Here is a 24,341-nt window from a genome sequence, read left to right on the forward strand (position 1 = left end):
GAGATTGGCTCAGAAATACAGCTTTGTCATTGTGGCCAAATTTTTTGCACCCCCCAGAAAATAAAACTAAGCTAAAATAATCAGAGTATTCTACGCTAAATAGCATTCAACAGATAAACATTCTAGAATAATGTGATTGGCAAATAATTAATGCAGCAATCATTTTCTAATCCAAAATTGTGACAAGTCCTCAGAACAAACCACTCTCCATATTTCTTAAGCCTAATATTGCCAGTAACCAAAAAACTAATAGTTCATCCTTGAAGCTGAAAAATCAAGCGAAAAAATGCAACCAATGAAAATCTTGGCATAATTTTAAGACTTTTATTCCTCCCTTTTCTTGCAACCTAAATGATGCTCTAGGAGAATAATGAAGCGATTGAAAGGACAACCAAGACTATATTCCATCACTTAGGGGAAACTCTAAAGAACTACTTATTTTTGTGCACTACAAAAAAAAAAAACATATGAACCAACAACATGGCAATCTACAAACCAACAATCATGTCATATATATATATATATATATATATATATATATATATATATATATATATATATATATATATGACAAATAAGAAAAACAAGCAAAAAACATATCACCAATGAATAAGTCAATCACGACAAGTTAATTATTATCGAGTTCAGGTAATTATAAATGATTTGTCACCATCTCATGAAACAGCATAATATAAAAAGTTCCATTCTAACAGGTCTGCTGTAGGAAAGTAAACACTAAGGAACCATACTTGAAGAATCTCAATTGGCCCCCACAGCAGAACATTTCTAGAATCCAACTTACGATAATTTCATCAGCCAAAGCAGTAAGTTGGCCTTCCAGAAAAATCCACAATTGAGATAACTTTATCTACCTCTGCACAAAGAAAGTTCATAAGCATAAAACAGAACAGCTTTAAGGAACAGATGCCTTGTTGAAGCAAGATTCAGAGTAATGAGGGGGAAAAGCTAATTATTCCAACAATGAGAATGATAAAGAACTCCACCATAAACAGACAAAACTTAAGATGAACACGCAGCTGGGTGAAGCAGCTGATACATAAAATTGCTTTCAACTGGCCACCATCCAATCAATCAAGCTCTTTATCTTTTTTATTAGGGCTTCGACATTAAGAGCAATCTGCAAGTCAAATCACATCAAAAAGTGCCAACTGTTTAGTTGAATCCATAGTTACAAGAAAAAATTAATAACAAAAGAGATATTACAACACGAGAATGACCTTAAAAGGCAAAACAGTCCCGCTACAAATTCTCAGAAGTTTACTTCAATATATAGACTGCTTGTAATTTTATGGCTGGCTCATGAACACCCTTATCTTTAGCTGGAAGTTAGATCCAATCTCAGATCCATTATATCAGCAGAAACTGAATTCACCTCATTTCCATTGTATCAACAGTGACATAATTCACCTCGTTCCCATAGTATCAACAGTGACATAATTCACCTCATTCTTTTTTTCAACAGCAACTTAATTCATCATATTTTGCACTAATCAACAGTAACACAATTCACATATCTTGATTGGTGTCCACACATTCTTCAAAGCTTTCATGTACAATCAATGCCCAAGATCATCCAACTCTATATAATCTTCCTCCAGGATTGATAGTGATTGCTGGGCTGCATCAACATCAACAAACATACCACCACTAGCAAACCCAGATGAACCAACCTGCATGTCAGCATAGCACATAAAAATATATTAGAATGTGCATGATTCAATGTAATACATGTTTAGAAACTGGTTATATTTAATGAAATTCCAATGTATTATTTGACAGTAAAGAGAGTGGATAACCCAGAATAACCAATAAAATATGTGTGTGCCTCCTTTTAAGATAGCTAAAAAGTCACGAGAGTTTGAACTTTTTCTTTTAAGTAGAATAACATGAGAAACCAATGGGGTAATATGCTTCAAAAGGACAGCAAATATGTAGTATGGCATGATATACCAGTGCATTTAATAAATTTCATAAACTTCTTTCACAATAATTGGCCTGCAACAGCAAGTTGCTATTAGCTGTCAGCAAAACCAGATACATGTAACCCATAGCAGCTAAAAATAATGGTGTTAAATTGTCTTGAAATTGCCCCAAAATTTATTCTCTCCACGATCAACGTACTGAAACAACAGATGATGCAACAGTTCATGTGGTATGGTTCATATGCTTCACACATACATCCAAAATAAAACACCTAAAATTAAAAAATGCAACTATTCCTTTCGAAAGCATATGCGTAATGTGAAAACCATATATCTTGGTGCCAAAAATTAAACACAGTACATAAACAGAAAAGTCAGTATTATTATAACAAATAGGGAAAATATTTAAAGTTCCCTGCTTGCTGGGTGGGATGCCTGCTGGAAATTGAAAGCTGGTAAGAGAAACAGGCCTAGAGCTGGCATGATTATCTAGCTGACTAACCAATTGCATTTGCTTTTCCGATGTATCTTTTTTCCAGTCAACAGGTTTGTCATCATGCTCTTTAACTTTGACAATGTCAGGTGTAAGATATCCATCATGCTGAACGCCGATATGACGCACAGCAGAAACACTTTCTTCTGCAACAGAACTTAAACCAATCTCTGATAAGCTATTTCCACCATGAGACTTTACAAATACTCGGCAGAGGACAAAAGAGGTCTGCAGAGAGGTGGAAATATTAGGTTCCCAGAAGCAGCAAAAGAAATCAATTAAGAGATAACACAAATCATACCGGATTGGTATAACATGCAAAATTAGGTTGTCTTCATGTTCTGAATAAAGATAAATAAAAATCTAAATCCAGCTCAAGTTCCCAACTAAATGGGGGGATAACCAATCATATGGCCAGATGCTGTGTCAAGCAAGTACAGCTAATCTGCCATTTTCCAACCACAGCCAAACTTTTTCGATGTCACAAAGTAGTAACGCAATAAGAAGAATATGAGAGAAGGGAAAGCTTTGGATTTTTGTTTTAACTAATTTGAGGTTAAATATAGTGCTAAACTGTTTGCTTTGTTCAAGAAGTTTCCACTTTCCTAGCTTAATACATTCTCCAAATTAAAGTGAAGACTGTAGGAGGCAGACTTTTGTTTCTAAACAAAAACTTCAATCTGCTTGACGAGGATTGTATACACAATATCTGCAATGTAAACTTCCCGAATTACTGAAACTTACAACACTTTGCTGAGAGTGGCTGACAGAAAAAATCCAATAACCAAAAAGTAAGCAGCTGAAATCCCAGATAAATAGGATGTATTCATCTAAGAACCTGCAACAATGAACTAAATGCAACTTGCTTTTCATAACTTCCTTATTCAAAACACAAACCTCTTCTCAAGCATTTGATAAATCATTTTTATCCCAAACAAATATACTAAACAAAATCACTAGCATTTTACTTCACATAAGTTCCAAATTCAACGCAATCACAATCAAGAAGTCCACCAAACATAGCAAATTTCATGTGAACATAAAAATTGAAAGATAACACCACTTGAATTAAAAAATTTCAACAATTTAATTAAAATACCTTGACGTGGTGAGCAAGTGCATACTCATGCATGACCCAGTCAGTCCTCACGGCTGTTTCTAGAGAATCGCCCAAACAGAACACGAAGCTCGCTCTGCTACCTAAAATAACCTTCCCTCTACTATTATTCTTCACTACCTTCCTAATTCTCTCTTTCTTTATCCAATACCCATTCTTGGCCCTCCAACTATTTCTTCCATTTCTAACCCTTGCTTTACAGTAAAAGAACCAGTGCCTCTTCCTTCCTCCGCGGCCGTACGCATAACACGCCTTCTTCGGTAACTCGTAAGGTTGGCACTCGTTCAAATCTAGTTCTTTTATAAAATCATAACCAAATGGATTACCGGTTTCATCCGCGTATGCGTTTTTGTTAGTAAGGTAATGACAGAGAAGCTGTTCTTCAGAAGGGTAGAATCGGCAACCTGGAGGAAGTGAAAATGACGTCGTTTTACTGTTATCGTTGTTGCTGTTGCCGGCGGTGTCTCCCATCGGTATATTGTGCGCAGTTATGATCAGAACAACACCAACAACAGCCAGAATTGGAAAATTTTTTCAGGTTTTAAGCTGAGTGAAAAAAGATGCGTGCTCAAGAAGTTTCTTTCTGAAAGTGATACCATCTTACTAAGGAGTATGTCCTCCTTATTCGTCCACTTGGAGCGTGGAAACTGGGTGCCTTTTGATGAGGTGGCGTGGTTTTATTGGCATGATAGAGTAATCAGCTTTGAAGGCTAAAATGAGTGGTCAAAGAGGGAATCGCGAAGGAGATACTTGTCACTTGCGGCACTTTGGAGGTACGGAATTTTTATGCTATTTTAGAACAGATTTTCCTTGGATTTATTTTGGCTGAATTCTCTTTAATTCTTTATCCTACACGTATGAAAAATGACAGCAAAGCGAGTATCTGGGAGGAAAAACAAGAGATACTTGTCACTTGCGGCACTTTGGAGGTACGGAATTTTTATGCTATTTTAGGACAGATTTTCCTTGGATTTATTTTGGCTGAATTGTCTTTAATTCTTTATCCTACACGTATGAAAAATGACAGCAAAGCAAGTATCTGGGAGGAAAAACAGGGGTGAAAAGGGTTTGGAATTCCTAAAAATTACCAATTTTAATATTTTAAAGAAAGATAATGAAAAGACGAAAATACTCTAATAAAAAATGAAAATTTTACCATCCATTAACAATTCAGGAGAAGTTGGGCTGAAATTTTATCCTAATCTACAATAGTTTGGGACACATGCGCATGATTCGAAAACAAAAGACGCTCAGGATGAATCAAGTGAATCAAACGGTGGAAAAAAAAGAGATGAGGAAACTCAAACGAATCACAATCATCTGTAATGCGGTAAACTACATGGATCAAAACATCTAGTCAACAGGTATATAGAAGGAGACTGCAAACATTCATCAAGACATCGTGAAAGGCATAGCACCTTGTCTGTAATAATAAATCACAGTTCAGACGTTTAGCTTAAAAATAAGAACGGTATAATAATAAATCACTGGAACTCAAGTACTAAGAACGATAAAAAATTAGCAACCCAGTAAACATAACAAAAACAGAACAGAACATATCCAAGTTCTTATGTCATAAGCCTACATTTAAGTACCAAAAACCAGACTTAGTTTGTGTCTAATCCACTCATTAACTCACACCAACATAATTAAGAATTAAGATTATCATTCAATGAAAGCGAGGCCAGTTGATCTGTTGGGTTGTTAGCTTGCTGAGCAGCAACACTCCTCAGTACCTCCATCGCCTCTGCCACTTTTGCCTTCAATGCCTCTGGTGACTCAAGAAGATGCAAGACCTCAGTCTGGTCCATCTCCAGAAGCATGCCTGTAACCTTGGCTGCAGAATCCCTTTCATGCTGTTCCACTAGAGGGTATAAGCTTTCACCCAGCAGCTGTCCACAACCCCACAATGTTATAAAAAATTTCACCACCAAGAAATAGTAACAGGCAAGCATAGACGTATAGAGAAATAAAAATATATAAACATCAGCTTACCGTCCTCTGCTGCTCTAGTGATGCATTTGCAAGGTCAGTTGACAATGCTGTAATTGGCATAGGTTGTCCAACAGCAGCATCTCGAATGGTCATGCCCCCACCCATGTCATACGGAACAGGGAGCATACCTCCAGCAACACCAGGCATTGGAACTTCTGGCATGCTACGACCAGGTGGGTATCGATACATACGCCCTCTAGGAAGCATCTGGAGAAAGCAAATTATGTCTAAATTTGATGCAAGAAACACACTAAAAATAAAAATTCAAAAATAGAATTCGACCAGACCTGCTGCTGCATTACAGGTAGTGACTGCTGGGGTTGTTGCACAGAACCTGCCATTCGTCGCCCTCCAGGTCGCTGGCCTTGCTGACCCTGCTGAACAACTGGAACAAAGAAATTTGGCATTGGAGCCCCACCAGGTCTCATTCCAGGAACAAGTTGCTGCTGATAACCAAATCCAGCCTAAAATAGAACATAGGATAAAAAAATCAAAGATCCTGTGCCAGATTAAAAAAAAGTACATATATAGCCAATGCAAATATAACGTTATCTAAAACAGTTAAGCTAAAAAAGCAGGTTTAGCTGGGTCATTTTTCTGTCAAATAGTCTTCCACAAATGAAGGTCATATATGAACCACGACATTATTTGTCCTCAAGCTTAAATAAAAATATATATATTTCAGAAAGTTACAGAAATCATGTAATGAAGAGGAAATATTTTGAAAAGGATAACTGAAGATACTCTGTTGTAAGGCACAAACAGTAAATAAAGCATGAAAAGAAAAGGGCATGGGTTGGAATCCTCTTCCAACCATTTATGGTTGGGTCATAATAGAGATCATGCCAAGAGATGGAAAACTAAAGATTCCTATCACAGAACCAAATTTCCTTGAGAGAAAATGAGTCCTACAGCACACCTTAAATTGTCAGAAATTCACCAAAAAACAAGCAAAACTATATAAACATGTGCCATACATTTCCACATGTTCAATATAAGCTGAAAAAAGTCTGCAATAGCTATAACAAATAGTGGTCAGATTGGCCAAATACTAGGCAGGTAGAATACCTGTGGAGGAATCATAGCTGGTGGTCCTTGGCCATATAAAAATTGTTGGCCAAGGCCAGGTGCACCAGGAGGGTAGATTGGCATACGAGGTGCGACAGAGGGGGCCATAGCGACTGGCCTCATTTGTGAAAACTGCGCCTGCAAAAACCAAATACTCAAAGGGGAAAATGATGGTATAAAACTACATGACCTGAAAAACTCAGGTATGCTACTATTCTTTGTAATTTAGAGCACAAGCAATGCAAACATTTAACATAAGTAACACATACCACATAGTAAAGTCATATAAAAACTATTGTGGCTACACTTTCACATTAGCTACATAAAATACATCAACAACTAATTTGAAAATGCAATTAATTAAAATTATTTTCATTTTAATTCAACCAAGTGCCAATTTAAAAAAGCTCCCAAATGAATCTATAATCATATCTGATAAACTATGAATTAGAATAAGAACCAAGATACAAAGAATATACCTAAAAATGAATGGGTGGTGAATCAGACTAAATTTTACATTAATATTGAACAACACAAACAAAACTGCAATAACAACAGACTTTTGAAGATAAACCACTCATTTAGAAAATAGAAGGCTTACTTCCGTGCAAAAAGCAGTGTTCAACAGTATCACAAAGTGGCATGCATATTTGCTCCAGAGACTTCCTTAAAGCTAAAAAATAAAGAAAATGGATAGCAGTAAAGATACCTGAAGCCTTGCTCTCCTCTCCTCTTTCCTCTGGGCAAGTGCAACATAAAGTGGCTTGCTAACAACCATTTTACCATTCATCCCCATCAGCTGCAGGCAAATAATGACAATGAATAAAGTTTTTGTTCAGGCACAATAACGCCATAGTAATAAGTCAGACTTACAGCTCGAGTTGCTTCATCAGGAGTTGTAAATGCCACAAATCCAGAGCCTTTACTGATTCCACTTGGATCACGCATTACCTATAAAAGATAGAAATGGAAAAATGTTATTGCATACCACCAAGGGAAAAAGTAAACAAATACTATTGACTTTCAAAAGACAAAGAACATAATCACAAACCTTGCAGGAAGTAATTGTGCCAAATTCAGAGAACAATTCCTTCAATTTTTCATCATCAATACTATCATCCAAGTTCTTAACATACAAATTCAAACCCTGAAATTTGTCTACAGTTTCCTTAATGCTTTGCTCAAATCGCCCTTTCAATTCAAGCTCTCTTTCAGATTTTTTCTGAGCCTTTCCAACATACCACTCTTTATCATCAAACTTCTTACCATTAAGAGCATCAACAGCATTAGCAGCATCATCTGCATTTTCAAAATTGACAAATCCAAAACACTTGGATTTTCCATCACCATCCCTGATCACTACAGCACTTGTAATTGTTCCGCATTCACCAAAAACATTCTTTAAATCTTCATCTGTTATTGTTTCAGAAAGATTTTTCACATAGACATTATTGAATTTAGTTTTACTCAATGTACTATCCCTTTCATGCTTATGAAGAAAGTGTCCAACATAAACTTGTTTATCATTAATAAGCATGCCATGTAGCTTATCAATAGCACTTTGAGCAGCTTCTTCAGTGTCATATTGAACAAACCCATAGCCTTTGGATTGCCCAGAAGCATCAGTAGCTATCTTGCAAGAGAGAATGTTTCCAAATGAAGAAAATGTATCATGTAATGCTTTGTGGTCAATAGTCTTATCCAGATTCTGCACTCAAAAGGAACAAAATACTGAGACAAACAGAAAGACAGCACCACTAGAAACAAATCTCAATGAGAATGAAAACATACCTTAATAAATATGTTTCCAGTACCACTCTTTCGAATACTAGGATCCCGATGAGAATACATGATCCTAATAGGTTTGTTATTCAGAGGAGTGAAGTTCAACTCATCCAATGCCCTTGCCGCTGTAGAAATCCAAAAACCAAACCTTATACAACTTAACCACCATCAAATTAATTAAACAATAATATATCTTACAGGGATCATAAAACTCCCGCATGCTTCTACAACAATAGTAAATACTACTGTTTCATTCAAGTGACAATGTACTAATTTCTAGTGTATTCATATTATGTTAACATAGTAGCGACACAAAGTTTGACTAAATATCCCTATATCCCTCGTCTCCTATAAATACATCTTCTTCGCTTATGAAAGCTAAGCGCTCCAAAACATTTGGAAATAGATTTGCAATCCAAAGTATATTTAACTAAGAATTCCGCAACCTAGTATCGAGTTTTATAAATGTAAAGAGAAGCAAGCAACAAACTCTAATAAAAAAATTGACGGATACAATATATCTGTTCAATTGTAAAATACCAAAAACTAAGATACTGACCGTCTGTGGGATTGCTATAATTAACATAACCATAGCCAAGTGACCTCCTGGTGCTCAGGTCACGACAAACCCTGACCGATAAGACTTGACCGACCTGATTAAACAGATCGTAGAGTTGCGAATCGGTCACATTAAAATCTAGATCGCCAACATATAGCGACGTCGTAAGGAACTGGTTCCCAGCCGCCACTCCGTTTGGCCCCGATATTGGCGCCTGATGCTGAACCTGAATCTGCGCCATGGCCAAAATTCTAGAATCTTCGTTCTCTCTTTTTTTTTTCTTTTTCTCTGTTTTTCCCCTCTCCTCTGGTAACTTTTCAAGCAAAAACTCAGAGAGATAACAAGATAATACTTCTGACTCTAAAAATTAAATTCAAGAGATGAAAACGCTAAACTGAGGATGTTGGTCGTCTACTTCTGTAATTTTTTTTTCTTTTTTTGAGGTTTTAGAAGATAAGAGAGGAGAGGGAAAGGTAGGATGGGATAGATCGCCGGAGATCCGATCGGAATCGGATAGAATTCGACGGCAGAAGAAACCAAAATATTTTTTAAGGTGTTTTTGAGTGGGAGGGCAGAACAAACTGCACCGCACCGTACAAAGGGAACTGTGCAGTTTATATAGCGAAGTTGGCAGAGGAAACCCTAGTTTGATTTCAAAACAAACGTGAACCGTCTGATCTTATGATGATAGACAGCTGTTAAGAGATTGCGTATGAAGAAGTAACAGACTAACGACACGTCTCAGAAATTGCTGCCAGACCAATCTGTCGCCTTAATTTTGTAAAATTACCAAATAACCCAGTATTAATTAAAATTACATGTGTAATTAAATACTAGAAATATGGAAACTTTTTTGACTGAATCAATAGTAAAACCGAAAGAGCAGGAGTCATTGAAAGATTAGACGGAGTCATTCCTGGAACGGGCCTAGGTTAACAATAACAAAGTTGTAAAAAAGCCACATCTTAGCCCATATTGGAACGTGTCGTTTCATATGCTTCGGCCCTAAGAGGATTGCTTACCTTTAAATAATGGGCCTTTTTTGGGCCATCGGCAATAATGTTCGCTTCATACATTGTCTTTTTCTTCCCCAGAGGAAATGCCGATTTAATTCAATTCTCTCTACATAATATCAGTTCAAAGTAAAAGATAGTGGCGCATCTCTCTCATGTGTGGTCAAACTTCCTTGGCAAGATGTACAAAGACGTATTAAAAAGCCGTTAACAGAAGCACTTTTATTTTAAATTAGTAAAAAGAGTGATTTTTCAGTTTCAAATTGGGCAGGACAGCCGTTGGATAGAGAGAGAGTTGAAGAAAAATAGTCAAAAAATGCAAAATCTAACCAGAAGAAAATGTAATTTTTCAAAATTTAATTTTGAAATATTGTTAATTTTCTAATTATAGAGAGGAAATAGATAATTTTTTGTTATTTTTAATATATTAATAGTTAAATGATAATTTTACATCTGAAATTAATTATTTCTATTATTTTTCATAACTTATGAATAAGAATTTAGATTTTCTATAATTAACGAATGAAATATTAGGTTTACATTAAACCTGGGTGGGAAATAATCATTTGGCCTTTCAATTATTCTCATTTATCCTAAACATGTCATCCTATCTCATCTTACCATCTTTTATCTTTTATCTCCCACCGCCACAAGAAAATCCAGTTATCTTAAAAAATGGCAAACAGTTGTTGTGTAGTCAAAGATCCCTTAAAAGAGCTACACAAAGAAGCATCTAGCTATGCAAAGTGATATGTAGCGACTAAACACGTCATTTGTGCATGGAACAACTTAAAGGGAAAATAAAACCAAAGGTTAACAAAATTGGTAACATATTAAAATTTTCAAAAAAAGACTTGGGTTCGATCCTTTTTTTATATTTGTGAAACCTTGTAATTATTTACTATATATATATATATATATATATATATATATATATATATATATATATATATATATATATATATATATATATATATTTCCATGTTGCTACTTTGCTAAATTTTTGTGAAAGAACTCAACAACATTATAATAAACATAACCTTCCTTAATTTTAAAAATCTTATTATATTTATCATTTTTTTTTTGTATAAAATTACTTTTTAATTTTGTGTACTTCTCATCGTTCAAATTTCACAATAACAGCTTTTCAATAAATATATTTGAGTAATTAATATTGGAAATGTACAAATAAATAAAACTGAAAATAAAATTTGATCTTTTTAAGATTTTAAAATTGAAAATCTCTATACATTTTTTCATAAAAATGATATATCATTATGTAATTAAATAATTTTAAATTAAAGATAAACTAAACTCTAATTATATGACAGTGCGTTATCTATATGTCTAAATTATATATATATATATATATATATATATATATATACACACACACACATTACTTTTTTTAATTTTAGCGAATTATATATGACCAGGGATAAGATGGGCATCATATAGATGTAGTTATTGACGTAGGACCAATTCTTATATCTAGTGTAGCAAAAAACTACATTCTAATTTAATCTGTACGTATATATTATACTTTAAATTAATTTTCTTGTATTAAATATGTACTTGGAAAGACATCTTCTAGCATAGCATTAGTGTGGGATGTGAATCAAAAATCCAATCATGAGCTCTAGTATATATTTAATTGCAGTATGAATTCATGCAGGTGGAGATGTAGGGATCACAGTTTAATCCTCATAATCGAGTAAGGATTCCTTTTATTAAAAAAAAGACAAAAACGAAGATAAAAATAACTAAAATCTTTGTAATTAAGAATATCGAAAAGGGTGTATTTATATATATTTGATCTATCTTTTTTTTTGTTTGTCTCTTTTCTTATATTTTCTTTGAACATTTATATATTAAATTATGAGCAATATTATTTGTATCCATTTTGGATACACAAAAATATACACACTCATATGTGTCATCATATGATTGGTTATTGTTTTATTCTTAATTCAAAATTATCCAATCACATGATGACACATATAAATATGTACATATTTGTGTACCCAAAATAGGTACACATAATTTTATTGTTAAATTATTTTTAAAAGTTTTAATTATTATAACCATGTTTTAATATCTAAAAATATTTTGTTATTTTTACATGAGCAAAAATGGAAAAAGGTTTACTTACTACGAGACGAGAATGTGGACTAAGGTATACAGCCTACCTGCCCCGTTACCATTTTCTTATGAAATATAATCAAAACTTAAAATTCACTTATCTATCTTTCCCGCCTAGAATTTATTGGAACAAGTGATGTTGAACGGACCCCGACATGACACTAGTGATCCATTTTATTCTTAAAAAAAAAAAATGGCATGTCAATTCCAAAGAGGAGAAAAAGAAATTGCATGTCTCCTCACAGTGAAGTTGATATGCTACTTTATGAAAGTCTTAGAAGTAGTGCAAGATAATATATACTTTAAGAGAAGATGACACGTCTCTTTTCCCATTTGAAACTTAAAAAATCAAAGGGTAGGCTTAAGGAGAAGAAGTAGGTGCGTGGACTTCAGTGTCCATAGATCTTTGCTTTTAACCTAAAAGGAGCTTCATCTCATCAAGTTTTCTTATAGTCAGAAGGATCACATTTCACACCCACCACCCCGAGATTGGTGAAATGGAATATATAAAGGGTGACAAACCGCTTTGGTTTTAATTAAGTCAGGAATAATACATCAGTAGAGTACAAAGAGACAACTTATCTTTCTTCTTTCCCGAAACAAAGAAAGAAAAAGCACATCAAAGTAGATCACAAATTGGAACAAAGTTCAATGAAATTTTCTTCCAACCCCTTCATCTGCCTTCCGGGTGCAATGGGAAAAGCTCTAGAGTTCTATCTCCTTCATCTTCCAAACATTCAAATGTCCAGCTTCTGCACTTCCTCTTGCACGGACTATCTCCCTCTTTCTCTGCTACTACTTGGTTTCCCTGCTGTACAAATACATTTATAATAAAATTTAGACATTTTAGTATATACATAAGACAATGAAGTAACTGCTGGAAACGGGAGTCGATCCACATACTCTAGAGTCCAAAGATATAGCGGTAAAACTGGCGGCTGGGGTTCTGGGACAATGGCTAATACCAAGACTATTGCGCTTCTGCTTTTGTCTCTCCCGAGCTTTGTGGTTTTGAAACCAGTAGAACACATTTTTTCCTTCTATCTTCCCGTACTTGCCTAGCTGCGCCGTGATTTGTTCTATTTGTTGTGCATTCGGAGTTCGCATCCCTCCCCTATACAACATTTCCAGAATTCCTATTTGTTCTTGTGTTGGATTCCACCGTGTCCCCCCAGGGTGCGTTTCCACCTGCTGTATCACTTGTTTAGTCAATTTAAACCTAGATTTTATGCATAATTTATATCTTAATTTTGGTCTGGTGTTATGCTCTTCATATATAGAATACCTTCTAGTATGAAATATGTGAAACTGAGATGGGATAATCACCTGAGGAGAATTTCTCTTGTCGTCAGAAGATCCAAGTTTTCTAGGGCCACTTTCTGGTCGAATGAAGGTCTTGAGATCGAAAGCAGTGACAGTGGTGTCTGTGTTTGCCAGCTTAGGAGCAAGAGGACGTAAACGCTTGCAGCCAAGCGTAAGAGATGGTTCGTGCTCCCAGAATCCACGTGCCAACTGATGCACCTTCATGCTTCCCATGGTGAAGGACTGAATGATAGAGAGTGGTGATTATATAGAAAACAAATTAGTTATAGTAAAGAAAGTGGACATGAGGTGGTGCTTAGAAGAACCAAGACCAAATGATGAGGTGAGGTTGACTTGGGTTTCCATTTTAACTTTAAATGATAATTGCCCCCAAAGAAAAAATTAAAAGAGACACGTAACTTAAACACACACACCCACACACAGAGATTGAAAAAGAAAGCAGTAGAAATTAATGTGCAACAGAGGGAACACACAAAGAGAGATAATTTCATAATTGTGAATGAGCGTGTGGGTTTGTGAGTAGATGCGTGTGGGTTGGCCCGTCTAATCGGTGGTTTTTTTCTTGCTTTCATGATAAGGTGTGTATGCTTTTCGGTGCTCTCTCTCAAGCTTTATTTTCTATAAAGTGAGAGGGAGAAGAATGAAAAAAGATTCCTCCAATCCCAAAACTTGAAAATGGAACTCTTTGCTTTTTAAGATACGGATATTAATTGGGAGTGAGTGAGAGAAACAAGTGAATGCCGTCGTCTTTTAGTGGTAGAGAATGTTGAAAAACAAACTCACATTACAATATTATCTACTTTCAGTGCATAACATATCAATCTGCAATCCTCTTCTTTGGAAACTGTTGCTCCAATTTCCTATACCTAATCTTTATATATATATATATATATATATATATATATATATATATATATATATATATATATATATATATATATTACCAAATCCCACTTTTCTTTGTTCCTATTTCATCTTTCTGGTCTTGGGTCTTGTACCTACCATGCACCATACATACATGCAAGTCATATAAATTAATATTGCATACGTATTTTAGGTGTGGGGGGTAATGATTCCATGTTCCAATTTGTATGATGAGTGTTGAATAAAACTGTAATCATATCTGATGACCGCAATCACAGACCTTTGGAGTGATTGCATATAGCACGTGTGCTTCGATAATACAATTAATTAAATCTGCAAACTGTAAATTCTTTGTCTTCATCTATATGCATTCCCTGGTTTCATGTACTGTTGAAGAACCAATCCGGGCTAATCTGTATAATCACTTGAACTTCTGCATTATATATTTATATGGGATCAAGGCCATGTGTTTTTCTAAATCAGAAATTATCTTCTCCATGCATCTTGCTATATTGTGGGGTTGGATCTGTGAAATTCTGAACCAAAGAATTTTGTGGCACCTATTTTCTAGAAGTAAGAAAATAGAGACCCTTTTTCCCTTTGAAGAAATTTGACTAAAAATGCACAAGTCTTTCTTCTTACAAATGAGTTAAATGTGAACGTACAAAAATTTCTAACAGCCACTGCTGGTATATGCATGTAATTTGCCTTACTATATTTCAAATATGAGATTTTGTTGCTGGAGTGATGTGACCTTTTCTGCTTCTTTCCCGGCCATAGACTGATAAAATGCAGGGAGTGGAATGAGGATCTTGACATTTGATGACAAAATTGCGTGATATTTGGATGCTGATCATGAGCTCTATCTGCTCAACAGCTCATTCTGAACTGAACTCTTCCTAGATTTACCTTATCTCACTTGGACTCATTCTTCACCTTATCTTTTCAACTTTTTCTTGAACCAGAATTGTCTCATTCCATGAATCCACACACTGCTTTAATCATTATTCATTAGAAAATATTAGAAAGGAATTACCAATCAAAAGATTAACAAGATTTAATATGGTTTCCCTTCAAAGGGAGGAAGATTACAGTCGCCTGGTAGCTAGCTATAGCATATGCTTTACTATTACCTCCAAAGGGGAAAGATGATTTGAAAAAGTGAGCTCTCCAACTTCAAATGCTATTGGGCAGGTGTCATTCCAGCTTGACGACAATGCGTGGGATAATCATATCAATTTTGACATTGTTAGATTATTTGCTTGAATCAATGTTTTTGGCCTCACGTAAGCAGATCCCACTGCTGATTACACCATCCCTTCAATCACGACAAACCAATAATCAATCTTCGCTTACAGAGCCATTATTTAGTACCTAACCTAATTAATTATACTTGCGAATTACCTTAATCATGCACATCACTTTTGCTAATTTACTGCAAATCAAAGCATCTAACATGATAATTACACTGGAATCTCAGTTAAAAACAATTCAGAAATATACATACATGTGTGTGTATATATATATATATATATATATATATATATATATATATATATATATATATTATCTATATTTTTATTTGTGTGTTTAAGCTATGAGGAAATGAAAGTGGGTTCTGGTTGTATAATCTGATTCAACAAAGGCAGCTGTGGCAGTGGAGAATTTAACATTGAAGAGGGAGGAAGAGAGAGTTGAATGATGATGACAGGCCCATGATAAAGTGCCACGTTAACTTAGCTAACTGGTGAAATGTCTGACTATTAATGATATTGAATCTGGAGAGACTTAGCATTTGTAAATATATGAGTTAAAAAAATAACATTAAAAAAAAAATAGAGAGAGAGAAAGGAAATCGTCAGTCAAAGAAAAAGGTGGAGTTTGTGAAGTAGGAATGCAATTACATGATGATGATGATCGGAGTGGAACCCACACAGTGGAAGAAGCGGTGGGAATCCATCATTAAGGAAGACAATGCCATCATTTGCACGTGTCTATGGACCACCCACCACTTCATTATAACTCACACTACCATCATTAATATTTTTATTATTAATATTATTATTATTTATTCATCAACAAATTCAAACCTTTCTATGTTTACTCCTCTCAGTGATGAATTATTATTGAATCGATGTCAAGAGGCAGAGAACTGTGGATATGTTGATAAAGAACATCATATCTATGTTTGAAGCAATGTAATGTCCCTTAATATGACATGACTGATTAGTGCCATTTTGAAAATGATGCTTAATTAGGGCTAGAATAAGTTTGAAATTTTGTTTTAGCATGCATCGCATCACTAAGGGTGCATATGGTTTATTTGAAAATCTTTTTCTGCCATAAGCTTTAATTTTAACCCTTACAATTTTTGATCCACACTGAAAATTGCCTCTTTCTCTTTGAACTTATCTTTTGTTACTCCACTATAATTAGTATAAATTATTATTATTATTATTATATTAGATAAATATTGATAATTATATATAATTATAATGTTTAATAATTTTTTAATATTTAAAGTGAATATAGTAATTATATTGTTATTTATAATATTTGTCATTTAATAAAAGATTAATAGAGTAATATTTACATACTGTGAAGCAAATACCCCCATTAGGGTTATTTTAATTATAAGAGGAAGGTAAAGACATGTGGGTGGTAGCAATAGTTTTTCACACAAATAGAGATGAGCAAGGGTCATCTTCAACCACTTTTACTAATGACTTTAAATTTCCACATTGTAGATGGGAAACCTTTTTAGTTTGGAAATTGATAGAAAGGGATTGTTGCGGGAGGGGAATTGTTACTGTGCCGAGCCTGAGGAGGCTAAAGCTTTTTGTGAGTCATGCCAAAGGAAAATAATATATAAAGTGAATGAATGAATGGGGATAGTAATGATTGTTTTGATTGAAATATATTCCCAACTAGATTTAGATGGGGGCATCTTTATATTTACCACTTTATGTGCCACAGTAGAGTAATTCTCTTTGCCTTTAAATCCTCCTTTTTCTTCTTCTCTCTCGAGAAAGAAAAAGGTACAGATGGGAAGCATGATCGCCTGGCGAGAAAATTGTCATGTCGTGTACACAAAAGTGGATGCAAATGTTGAGGGAAAGGGATTTTGTTCTAGAGTAAATGGATGACAGTCCAAAATCAATTAATTGAATTGATGGCACTGAAACATCCTCGCTATATTCTTTCTTTCCTTTTTCTTTTAACCTTTTTCTTTCTTTCTTTCTTTGGGGTTTTTAATTAATTTTTGCACAAACTCAAAGAGTTAAATCATGTCTTGACTCTTCTTATAAAAGTCTAAGCATCCATCTATCTCTTCTTTATATATATGTATATAGTCGTCTTCTTCTCATCTTCTTCTTCTTCTTAGTGATTTTTATTCATAAAGTATATATCATCCTTTTTCATCTAGTGGCTTTAAAATCACCCACCATTTTCATTGATTCAAGTGCCAAATGCCCACATTCATTTGCATCCCACATGAATCTACTATTTACCAAAACTTTATATCATAATGTTCAACTTCCCGCCAAAATGACAGATCATTTCTTCCTCTTTAATTTATTGGTCTGTTTGTGAAGTTTTGGGGTAACATATAGTTCTTTGTTTGTATATAATCTCCCCTCCATCTCTCTCTTTCTCTTTCCTCGTAACCCTAAAACCACTTGGAACAAACATTTCATTCACCTGCATGAGTGGAAACCACCGTCACATTCTTTTAACTGTTTAAGATTTTTAACAAAAAATTTACGAACAACAAGAAGCCGCACTGACATTTTGAAAGAAAATGTATTGTGTTCCCCATACACAACTTCATAGATCTAAAGCAGCGCTTGCTGGCCTTCTGTGCTTAATATTGTCTTGGATTTCCTAAGCTCTTCTACTCATTTCCATCTTCACAAAACAAATGAATTAATAAAACACAAACCAAACAAGACCACAATAATTAAAGTTATTCATATGAGTTAATTTCAGTAATCCTTGAATCTCTTTGTAATTAGTTTCAACTATTTAGAATTTAGTTTTGGGCTTTAAGCTTATGAACAAGGCCATGGACGTTAGAAATACAGTGGTTCATGTAATGCTACGCCTTTGGTTAAACCCAACTAGATGACAGTGTTGGTATTTTACCATTTTAAATTACAATTAAATTATGTACATACACTTTCGAATACGTAATTTAATTGTCATTCCCATCCGTTGTGTAGTTGTTAGAATTTAGTACTATGTAGATATAATGAACAATATGCATGCTAACATGTCAAATCTCTAGTTATAATTTCATTTTTTTCATGATTTTTGCATTCATATAATCATTTATATTTATAAGATTAAACAAGAAAAAATTATATTTAAATTAAGATAATTAGAGGATTCCTACTTCAAATATCATTTTAAAATCAATTTTATAATAATTAAACTAAAAGAAAATATTTACAATATGTGAAGCATTATAATCAGAAAGATAAAGATAATATTTTTTAGTTATTACGGATGAAAATAAGAAAAATATTTATAGAAGATTATAAATATATTTTTTATCAAGCATAGATCTTCTCACAACCTTGGGATAGAGAGCTTGTTAATGTCAAAAAAAGGGTTTTAAAGAGGATAAAATTTTTTCTATTCTCACCGTTAATACTTTTAATGACATAAATTATAATGATAATTGATGACAATGAGGAATAGACTTTTAACAATCATTTTTTCATCTTTAAAATTATAATTTTTTTTTAATTTTAAAGAGAATATAAATAATTTATCACTAAAATTATAAAAAAAATTTATAATGATTAGATATGACTCCATCGTTATTGCTTCTCTCACTGAAGCTATTATTTTTTATAATGTTGTTCAATAACAATGAGCTACTCTAATATATGGTCGCCGGTCATAATTGTTTCAAAAAAAATGTTTCTTAAATAGAAATTTCATGGTCTAAAGAATACTACACAACAACTGATAGGGCTAAATTCGAGTTGAATCAAGCTCGAGCTTAGCTCGGTTTGTATATAGTGGAGCTCGAGCTTGTGGAAGCTAAGCTCGAACTCGGCTCGGCTAGTTTCGAGCTTGATTTTTTAATTATTTCGTTATTAAAATGACGTTGTTTTAATACATATTGATCAAAACGACGTCGTTTTATATCAAAATTTTTAATTGACAAATTTAGCAAGTAGCTCAAGCTCGAACGAGCTTATATAAGGTTAGCTCGTTTTGGGTTTTTTCGAACCAAACTTGAGTTCAAATATATTCGATTTGAATCCAACTTTAAACTGATAAAAAAGTGTTTTTGCATATGATGGGATCTTATGTTTATATATAGAAGTTAGATATGGAAAAAGGGCGAGCATGGTTGGGTACTGGTTGAGTGAAAATGGGTACGAATCGATTTATACAAATGAAAAATATGCAGACTCATATCTGGTCATGTAGGTATGGATAGACTCACAGGCTATGTAATTTCAACCATTTTTTTAAATCATCTTATTTTCATTCTCCAACATCTACTGCAACCCAAATATCCAAACAGAGTGCTTCAGTGCATAGAATAGTACAAAACAAAGTCCCTTCCCTTGCTGTCACTCGTTGTCTTGTTATTGCCAACACAAAAACCAAATCAAGGCACAAGCCTTGGCAAAGAAAAACACAGTGCAAGGAACTGCTACCTACTCCCTTAGGCACATCCTATTGCTCGCAAACCGAATAGAGTGCAAGGAACTGCTACCCAAATACCCAAACAGGGTGTAAAGAACTTCCTTCGCTTGCTTTCATTCGTTGTCTCGCCAGCACAAAAACCAAATCAAGGCACACCGTACCTCTCCGACAGTGAAAAAGGGTATATATTGTTTTAAATTCTTCTTACTTCTTCTTGAAATCTTCTCTATGTTTTCCCAAAGCTTTAATGGGTTTTTTTTTTTTTTGAGTCTCACTTCATTGTATATCAGAAACTAAAGTGTCACATATAATAAAATCAATATAAGTAAGTAGTATATAAGTGTAATAAATTAAATTAATTAATTTTGTATAATATAAGTTTCGATTTTCATATAATCCAATGAGTAGCTCTAATAATCTAAAGTAATCAGGATCTAACAATCTCTCCGATATCTAATAAAATTAATATAATTAACCAAGTTTTTTTTGTTTTTTTCATGTTTCAAGTTTTAACTCTTTACTAATGAGAAAATTTTTGCCTTTTTAGGAGTGGCAGCGGCATTACATGGATATGGTATTTTAAATGTGTCCTCTGGTGGGCATGCCAATTCAGACATGACAAAGGGAACAAACATACATTCCTTGTGGCTTTTACTCATCTTCCATCTCTGAATCAACTATGAATCAAGCGGTGCAATTTAATTTGAGTTTTAAAAGGCCCAATTTCATTTGTAGTTTCATCTATTTGATATTAGTTTCCAACAATTGTGTTCTTGTTATTGATATTTGACTCTTTTGATTATGCATGTTTGCGCATTGTTTGAAAGTTTGGCATCTGTGATTGCTGACAATTTTTAATAGTGTATCAGGATATAAAATGATGAATAGGATGGTTATGTTGATATTCCAGCGCAGAGTTATGGAAGCTCGAAAAATTGACATAGGAAGAGGATGATTATTTTTTTTTATATTAATATTATTAAAGTTGATACTCAGAGATAGTTGCTCCACCTGTAATTAGACATGACATTGGGTTGTGTTGGGTTAGCTCTAACTCAACCCATCAGCCCGCAAGCTGTGTAATGCCATAACTTTCACAAGTCATGTCGACCTATGATATGGCAAACCCCAAGGCAAAGCGGTGGGTTTTTTTAGTTATGTTTCCAAAGACTTTTAGTGGGCTAACTGATATGTTTTTATGGACTATATTCTTATTTTTTACAAATTTTAATTAGTTTTATCCTTTAAAATTGACACAAATCTCAATTTCATGGGTTGTGTTGCAGATACGACCTTTTGATATGTCTATTTGCAATCATGTAGAGTCTAAATGGATATGGATTAAAAAATGTGTTATTCGTGTCCTTTTCGCGGGCACCCATGGGTAACCCACCGTTTGCCTGGTAGAAGTTCCATTAAATAATCCTAATGTCTGCACATGCATGCAGATGGCATCAATTAATCAAATAATTAACCGTCAAAAGAGGACATATGAAGCGGCTGAATGAAACATGCACCTAGATTTACATGATACATAATATTTTTGGCTGATAAAATTCCAAAATTTGTGAAAGAAGAAATTCAGATTTTGATTAAAACTGCAGTTGGTTTTGGAAAATGTTACAGATCATAAGGGCAAGCTTCATGTTAAAGCATTTGACAACAAAACTTACAAATAATAGTGGGTAGAATAATTAAGCAAAAGAAAGAAAGAGGAAAGCCACTCATCGCCCACATTCGCTATTTTAAACGACCTTTCACGTCAGCTTCCACCACTTCCACGACGGTGACAACCTCCCAGCTGATTTTGAGCCACTTAATGCTCCCTTTATTATCTTCCACACTCACACAATCATAATTCATCTCTGAGAGACGGCGTTGTTTAATTTTGTGGTGTTCATAGGAACGTCATAACTCATAAGAAATCCAACTAGGTGTCCACTTTCTTCCTTATCATCTTATTAATTTTATCTACTTTGTTTTTCTTTGGCAACAAGTCAAAACATGAAGGTCCGCCATCAGTATTTCCATGCCTACCCAATCTAAGTTGTTACTATTTCTTCAACTTCAATATTAAACACATAACAGAAAACAAAACAACTAGAAGACATTAAATTTAATTAAGACATTGACTTCTTACTAACTCTATCCTCGTTTAGCATCTATCATGTTACAACTAACAGTACTGGTATGTTGTATATTTCAATCTTCATCAGAACTTTCTGGGTTGGGATACTTGTTTAAATCAGGCTTCTCGGATAAGCGAGTGGTAGAATTGGATTCTGATTGTGATTTTTGCAGAGCAGTTTGTAAGGCATCAACCCTAGCTCCAACTTCTGTAGCTTTCTTGCGTATAGAGGCGGCAGACATGTCTCGAAGATCATCATCTTGGAAAATCAATTCAGGGAAATTAAGACGAGCAGAAGGGCCTCGAAGATAGAAGACAGCAGTGTCGTAGGCTCGTGCTGCTGCTACCGGAGTGGTGTAAGAACCAAGCCATATTCTAGATCTCTTGTTTGGTTCTCTAATTTCAGCCACCCACTTCCCCCACTTTCTCATCCTTATCCCTTTGTATCGCCTTCTCTCTTCTTGGCTCCCTTGCTTCCGCTTCTCTGCGCTCATGTTTCGTCTACAACTACGAGCCTTTGCTGAACAAAATTCTCCTTCCACCATAAACAACTGAAAGATGTTAATTCAAATTCTTGTCGTTTCTGAAAACTATATTTAGATTGAGGCTCATGACATGATATATAAATATATATATAGGCATTATTTTCCCACTTGGCTGCTAGTCTGTCGAATGGGTGGGCACGGCTGCCGCCACGTTGATCTTCCTTAAAGATTAACACAAATTTGACCGACATATTCAACAGCTCAGCTCCCTCCTCTCTATCTATAGATAATGCCTAAACAAATATAGTACGGGCCAAAGGAGTCATTCCCACCGTATATTATTTTCTTTTTTTTTTTAATTATTTGGTAGCTTTAAAAAATTTAAATATTTATTTATTTATTTTGATTATTATAATTAAAAGTAAAATTATTATTTTAAAATTTTATTAAAAATAATATATTCCTATTTTTTATTCTAATTTTAAAAATTAATATATTTTCTAATTTAATTAATTAGGATTTATAAGGTTTATATATTTTAGAATTAACACTCATCACTCAAAATTTAAAATATTGTATTTATACCTCAAAAAATTTATTTTCTTTTTCGACAATCATTTTTTTTGATGATTCCTTTTGACACATTGTCAATTCCATCATTGATAAACCCGTTCTCTCTTCGATGGATTTGTGATATGAAAATCATCGAAAATCCAATCAAAAAGATCAGATTTGTCACACAAATATATACAACAAAATTGCACAAATTCATGCAATAGAACTATGTATCAGCGTATGCACAATTCAATCAAACAATATCGCATGGAGCTGGGTATGAATCTACATATATGAGATGATTTATAGATACAATTAAACAAATATGAGCAATGTTATATGTACCCATTTTTGGTACACAGTGATATGTTATTATGTAATTAGATTATTTTAAGATATGTGTCATCACATAATAAATAAATATTCAATCACATGATAACACATCATTTGTGTATATAAATTATGTATCAAAAATAGGTATACATAGTTTTATTGAACAAATATACATGCGTTAATATCTCTTACAAGGGCATTTCCGTACTTACGGATATGAATCTACATAGCGGCAATCTAAACTACTTGGATCAGCGTGTCACAAGTAGATCAATCTTATGATAATAACTACTGAAAAAATTATCATGTTAATGAAGGTGATTAATTAAGATGTGGATTTGATTAAAATTTTACTTTGTTAAATAAAGGATGTCAAACAGAAATAACTGGAAAATAGTTAGTTGACAAGTGTCGGTGAAGAATGGTTAGAATTAGAATGTTTCGCTTTCTTAATCATATGGTTAATTGTGGACTTTTAAGAGTGGCTTGTTATCAATTCAACAATTGCGAAGCATGACGAAAATGACTTTGAATTTGTCAAATCTCTATCTAGTGGGTGGGCAATCACTTTGATTATTGACATGATTTAAATTTGATCTGACTTTAATTAATCAATTAAATACACTAATCCTCCACCTCCTCAACCATAAAAAATATACATAATGCAAATAATTACTTTGAATATTGACCCTCATTTTTTAATTGGACAATCTTTAATTATAGTTTAGGAGCATTATCTCTTCATCTTCTCTTTTTGAAAAGGCCAAACGACTATTCCCACCCAAGGTTTGATGCAAACCCATTTTTCATTTGTTAACTATCGAAAATTCAAATATTTATCTATTTGTTAAATTTCATTGTTACTATC

General features: G+C 33.8%; 4 protein-coding genes and 1 long non-coding RNA gene across 8 annotated transcripts; 1 reads left to right on the forward strand and 4 right to left on the reverse strand.

Annotated features, from left to right (window-relative positions):
- Positions 1-606: 606 nt before the first annotated feature.
- Positions 607-4,121, reverse strand: LOC123228652 (NAC domain-containing protein 83-like). The gene is made up of 4 exons (XM_044654108.1): positions 3,536-4,121; positions 2,446-2,664; positions 1,239-1,691; positions 607-1,138 (listed from the first exon to the last, which is right to left on the reverse strand). Exons 1-3 carry the CDS (start codon positions 4,022-4,024, stop codon positions 1,578-1,580), a joined length of 822 nt encoding a protein of 273 aa, XP_044510043.1. The 5' UTR covers positions 4,025-4,121; the 3' UTR covers positions 607-1,138; positions 1,239-1,577.
- An 832-nt stretch (positions 4,122-4,953) lies between these two features.
- Positions 4,954-9,568, reverse strand: LOC123229429 (polyadenylate-binding protein 2-like). The gene is made up of 9 exons (XM_044655232.1): positions 8,961-9,568; positions 8,408-8,526; positions 7,668-8,324; positions 7,490-7,567; positions 7,326-7,415; positions 6,617-6,754; positions 5,836-6,012; positions 5,549-5,755; positions 4,954-5,445 (listed from the first exon to the last, which is right to left on the reverse strand). The coding sequence occupies exons 1-9, from the start codon at positions 9,199-9,201 to the stop codon at positions 5,203-5,205; spliced, it is 1,950 nt and encodes a 649-aa protein (XP_044511167.1). The 5' UTR covers positions 9,202-9,568; the 3' UTR covers positions 4,954-5,202.
- Positions 9,569-12,604: 3,036 nt separating this feature from the next.
- On the reverse strand, positions 12,605-13,764 carry LOC123229207 (WUSCHEL-related homeobox 4-like). Of its 4 annotated transcripts, none has more exons than XM_044654857.1 (3): positions 13,442-13,764; positions 13,019-13,306; positions 12,605-12,923 (listed from the first exon to the last, which is right to left on the reverse strand). In XM_044654857.1, the coding sequence occupies exons 1-3, from the start codon at positions 13,649-13,651 to the stop codon at positions 12,789-12,791; spliced, it is 633 nt and encodes a 210-aa protein (XP_044510792.1). In that variant the 5' UTR covers positions 13,652-13,764; the 3' UTR covers positions 12,605-12,788. The 4 variants fall into 4 exon arrangements, with proteins under 4 accessions (XP_044510792.1, XP_044510789.1, XP_044510791.1 ...); XM_044654854.1 differs by having other exon boundaries at positions 12,605-12,926; XM_044654856.1 differs by having other exon boundaries at positions 12,605-12,926; positions 13,019-13,303; positions 13,442-13,760.
- A 5,927-nt stretch (positions 13,765-19,691) lies between these two features.
- On the forward strand, positions 19,692-20,806 carry LOC123228581. Its single transcript, XR_006504732.1, has 2 exons — positions 19,692-20,153; positions 20,520-20,806. It is a non-coding gene; the product is annotated as an uncharacterized LOC123228581 (long non-coding RNA).
- Positions 20,807-21,996: 1,190 nt separating this feature from the next.
- LOC123229017 (ethylene-responsive transcription factor ERF010-like) lies at positions 21,997-22,773 on the reverse strand. The gene has a single exon (XM_044654572.1). It carries the CDS (start codon positions 22,643-22,645, stop codon positions 22,175-22,177), a length of 471 nt encoding a protein of 156 aa, XP_044510507.1. The 5' UTR covers positions 22,646-22,773; the 3' UTR covers positions 21,997-22,174.
- Positions 22,774-24,341: the final 1,568 nt, after the last annotated feature.

Source organism: Mangifera indica, chromosome 11 (genome assembly GCF_011075055.1).
Source record: "Mangifera indica cultivar Alphonso chromosome 11, CATAS_Mindica_2.1, whole genome shotgun sequence".
Classification (NCBI taxonomy): Eukaryota; Viridiplantae; Streptophyta; class Magnoliopsida; order Sapindales; family Anacardiaceae; genus Mangifera; species Mangifera indica.

Coding starts and splice junctions, on each gene's coding strand:
- LOC123228652 (XM_044654108.1), bottom strand. CDS start 4,024: ATGGGAGACACCGCCGGCAACAGCAACAACGATAACAGTAAAACGACG. Junction 2,665..3,535: donor CACTTGCTCACCACGTCAAG/GTATTTTAATTA, acceptor ACCTCTCTGCAG/ACCTCTTTTGTCCTCTGCCG. Junction 1,692..2,445: donor CGGAAAAGCAAATGCAATTG/GTTAGTCAGCTA, acceptor GCTGACATGCAG/GTTGGTTCATCTGGGTTTGC.
- LOC123229429 (XM_044655232.1), bottom strand. CDS start 9,201: ATGGCGCAGATTCAGGTTCAGCATCAGGCGCCAATATCGGGGCCAAAC. Junction 7,568..7,667: donor GCACAATTACTTCCTGCAAG/GTTTGTGATTAT, acceptor TATCTTTTATAG/GTAATGCGTGATCCAAGTGG. Junction 7,416..7,489: donor CTGATGAAGCAACTCGAGCT/GTAAGTCTGACT, acceptor ATTTGCCTGCAG/CTGATGGGGATGAATGGTAA.
- LOC123229207 (XM_044654854.1), bottom strand. CDS start 13,651: ATGGGAAGCATGAAGGTGCATCAGTTGGCACGTGGATTCTGGGAGCAC. Junction 13,307..13,441: donor ACAAGAGAAATTCTCCTCAG/GTGATTATCCCA, acceptor CAAGTGATACAG/CAGGTGGAAACGCACCCTGG. Junction 12,927..13,018: donor CTATATCTTTGGACTCTAGA/GTATGTGGATCG, acceptor GTATTTGTACAG/CAGGGAAACCAAGTAGTAGC.
- LOC123229017 (XM_044654572.1), bottom strand. CDS start 22,645: ATGGTGGAAGGAGAATTTTGTTCAGCAAAGGCTCGTAGTTGTAGACGA.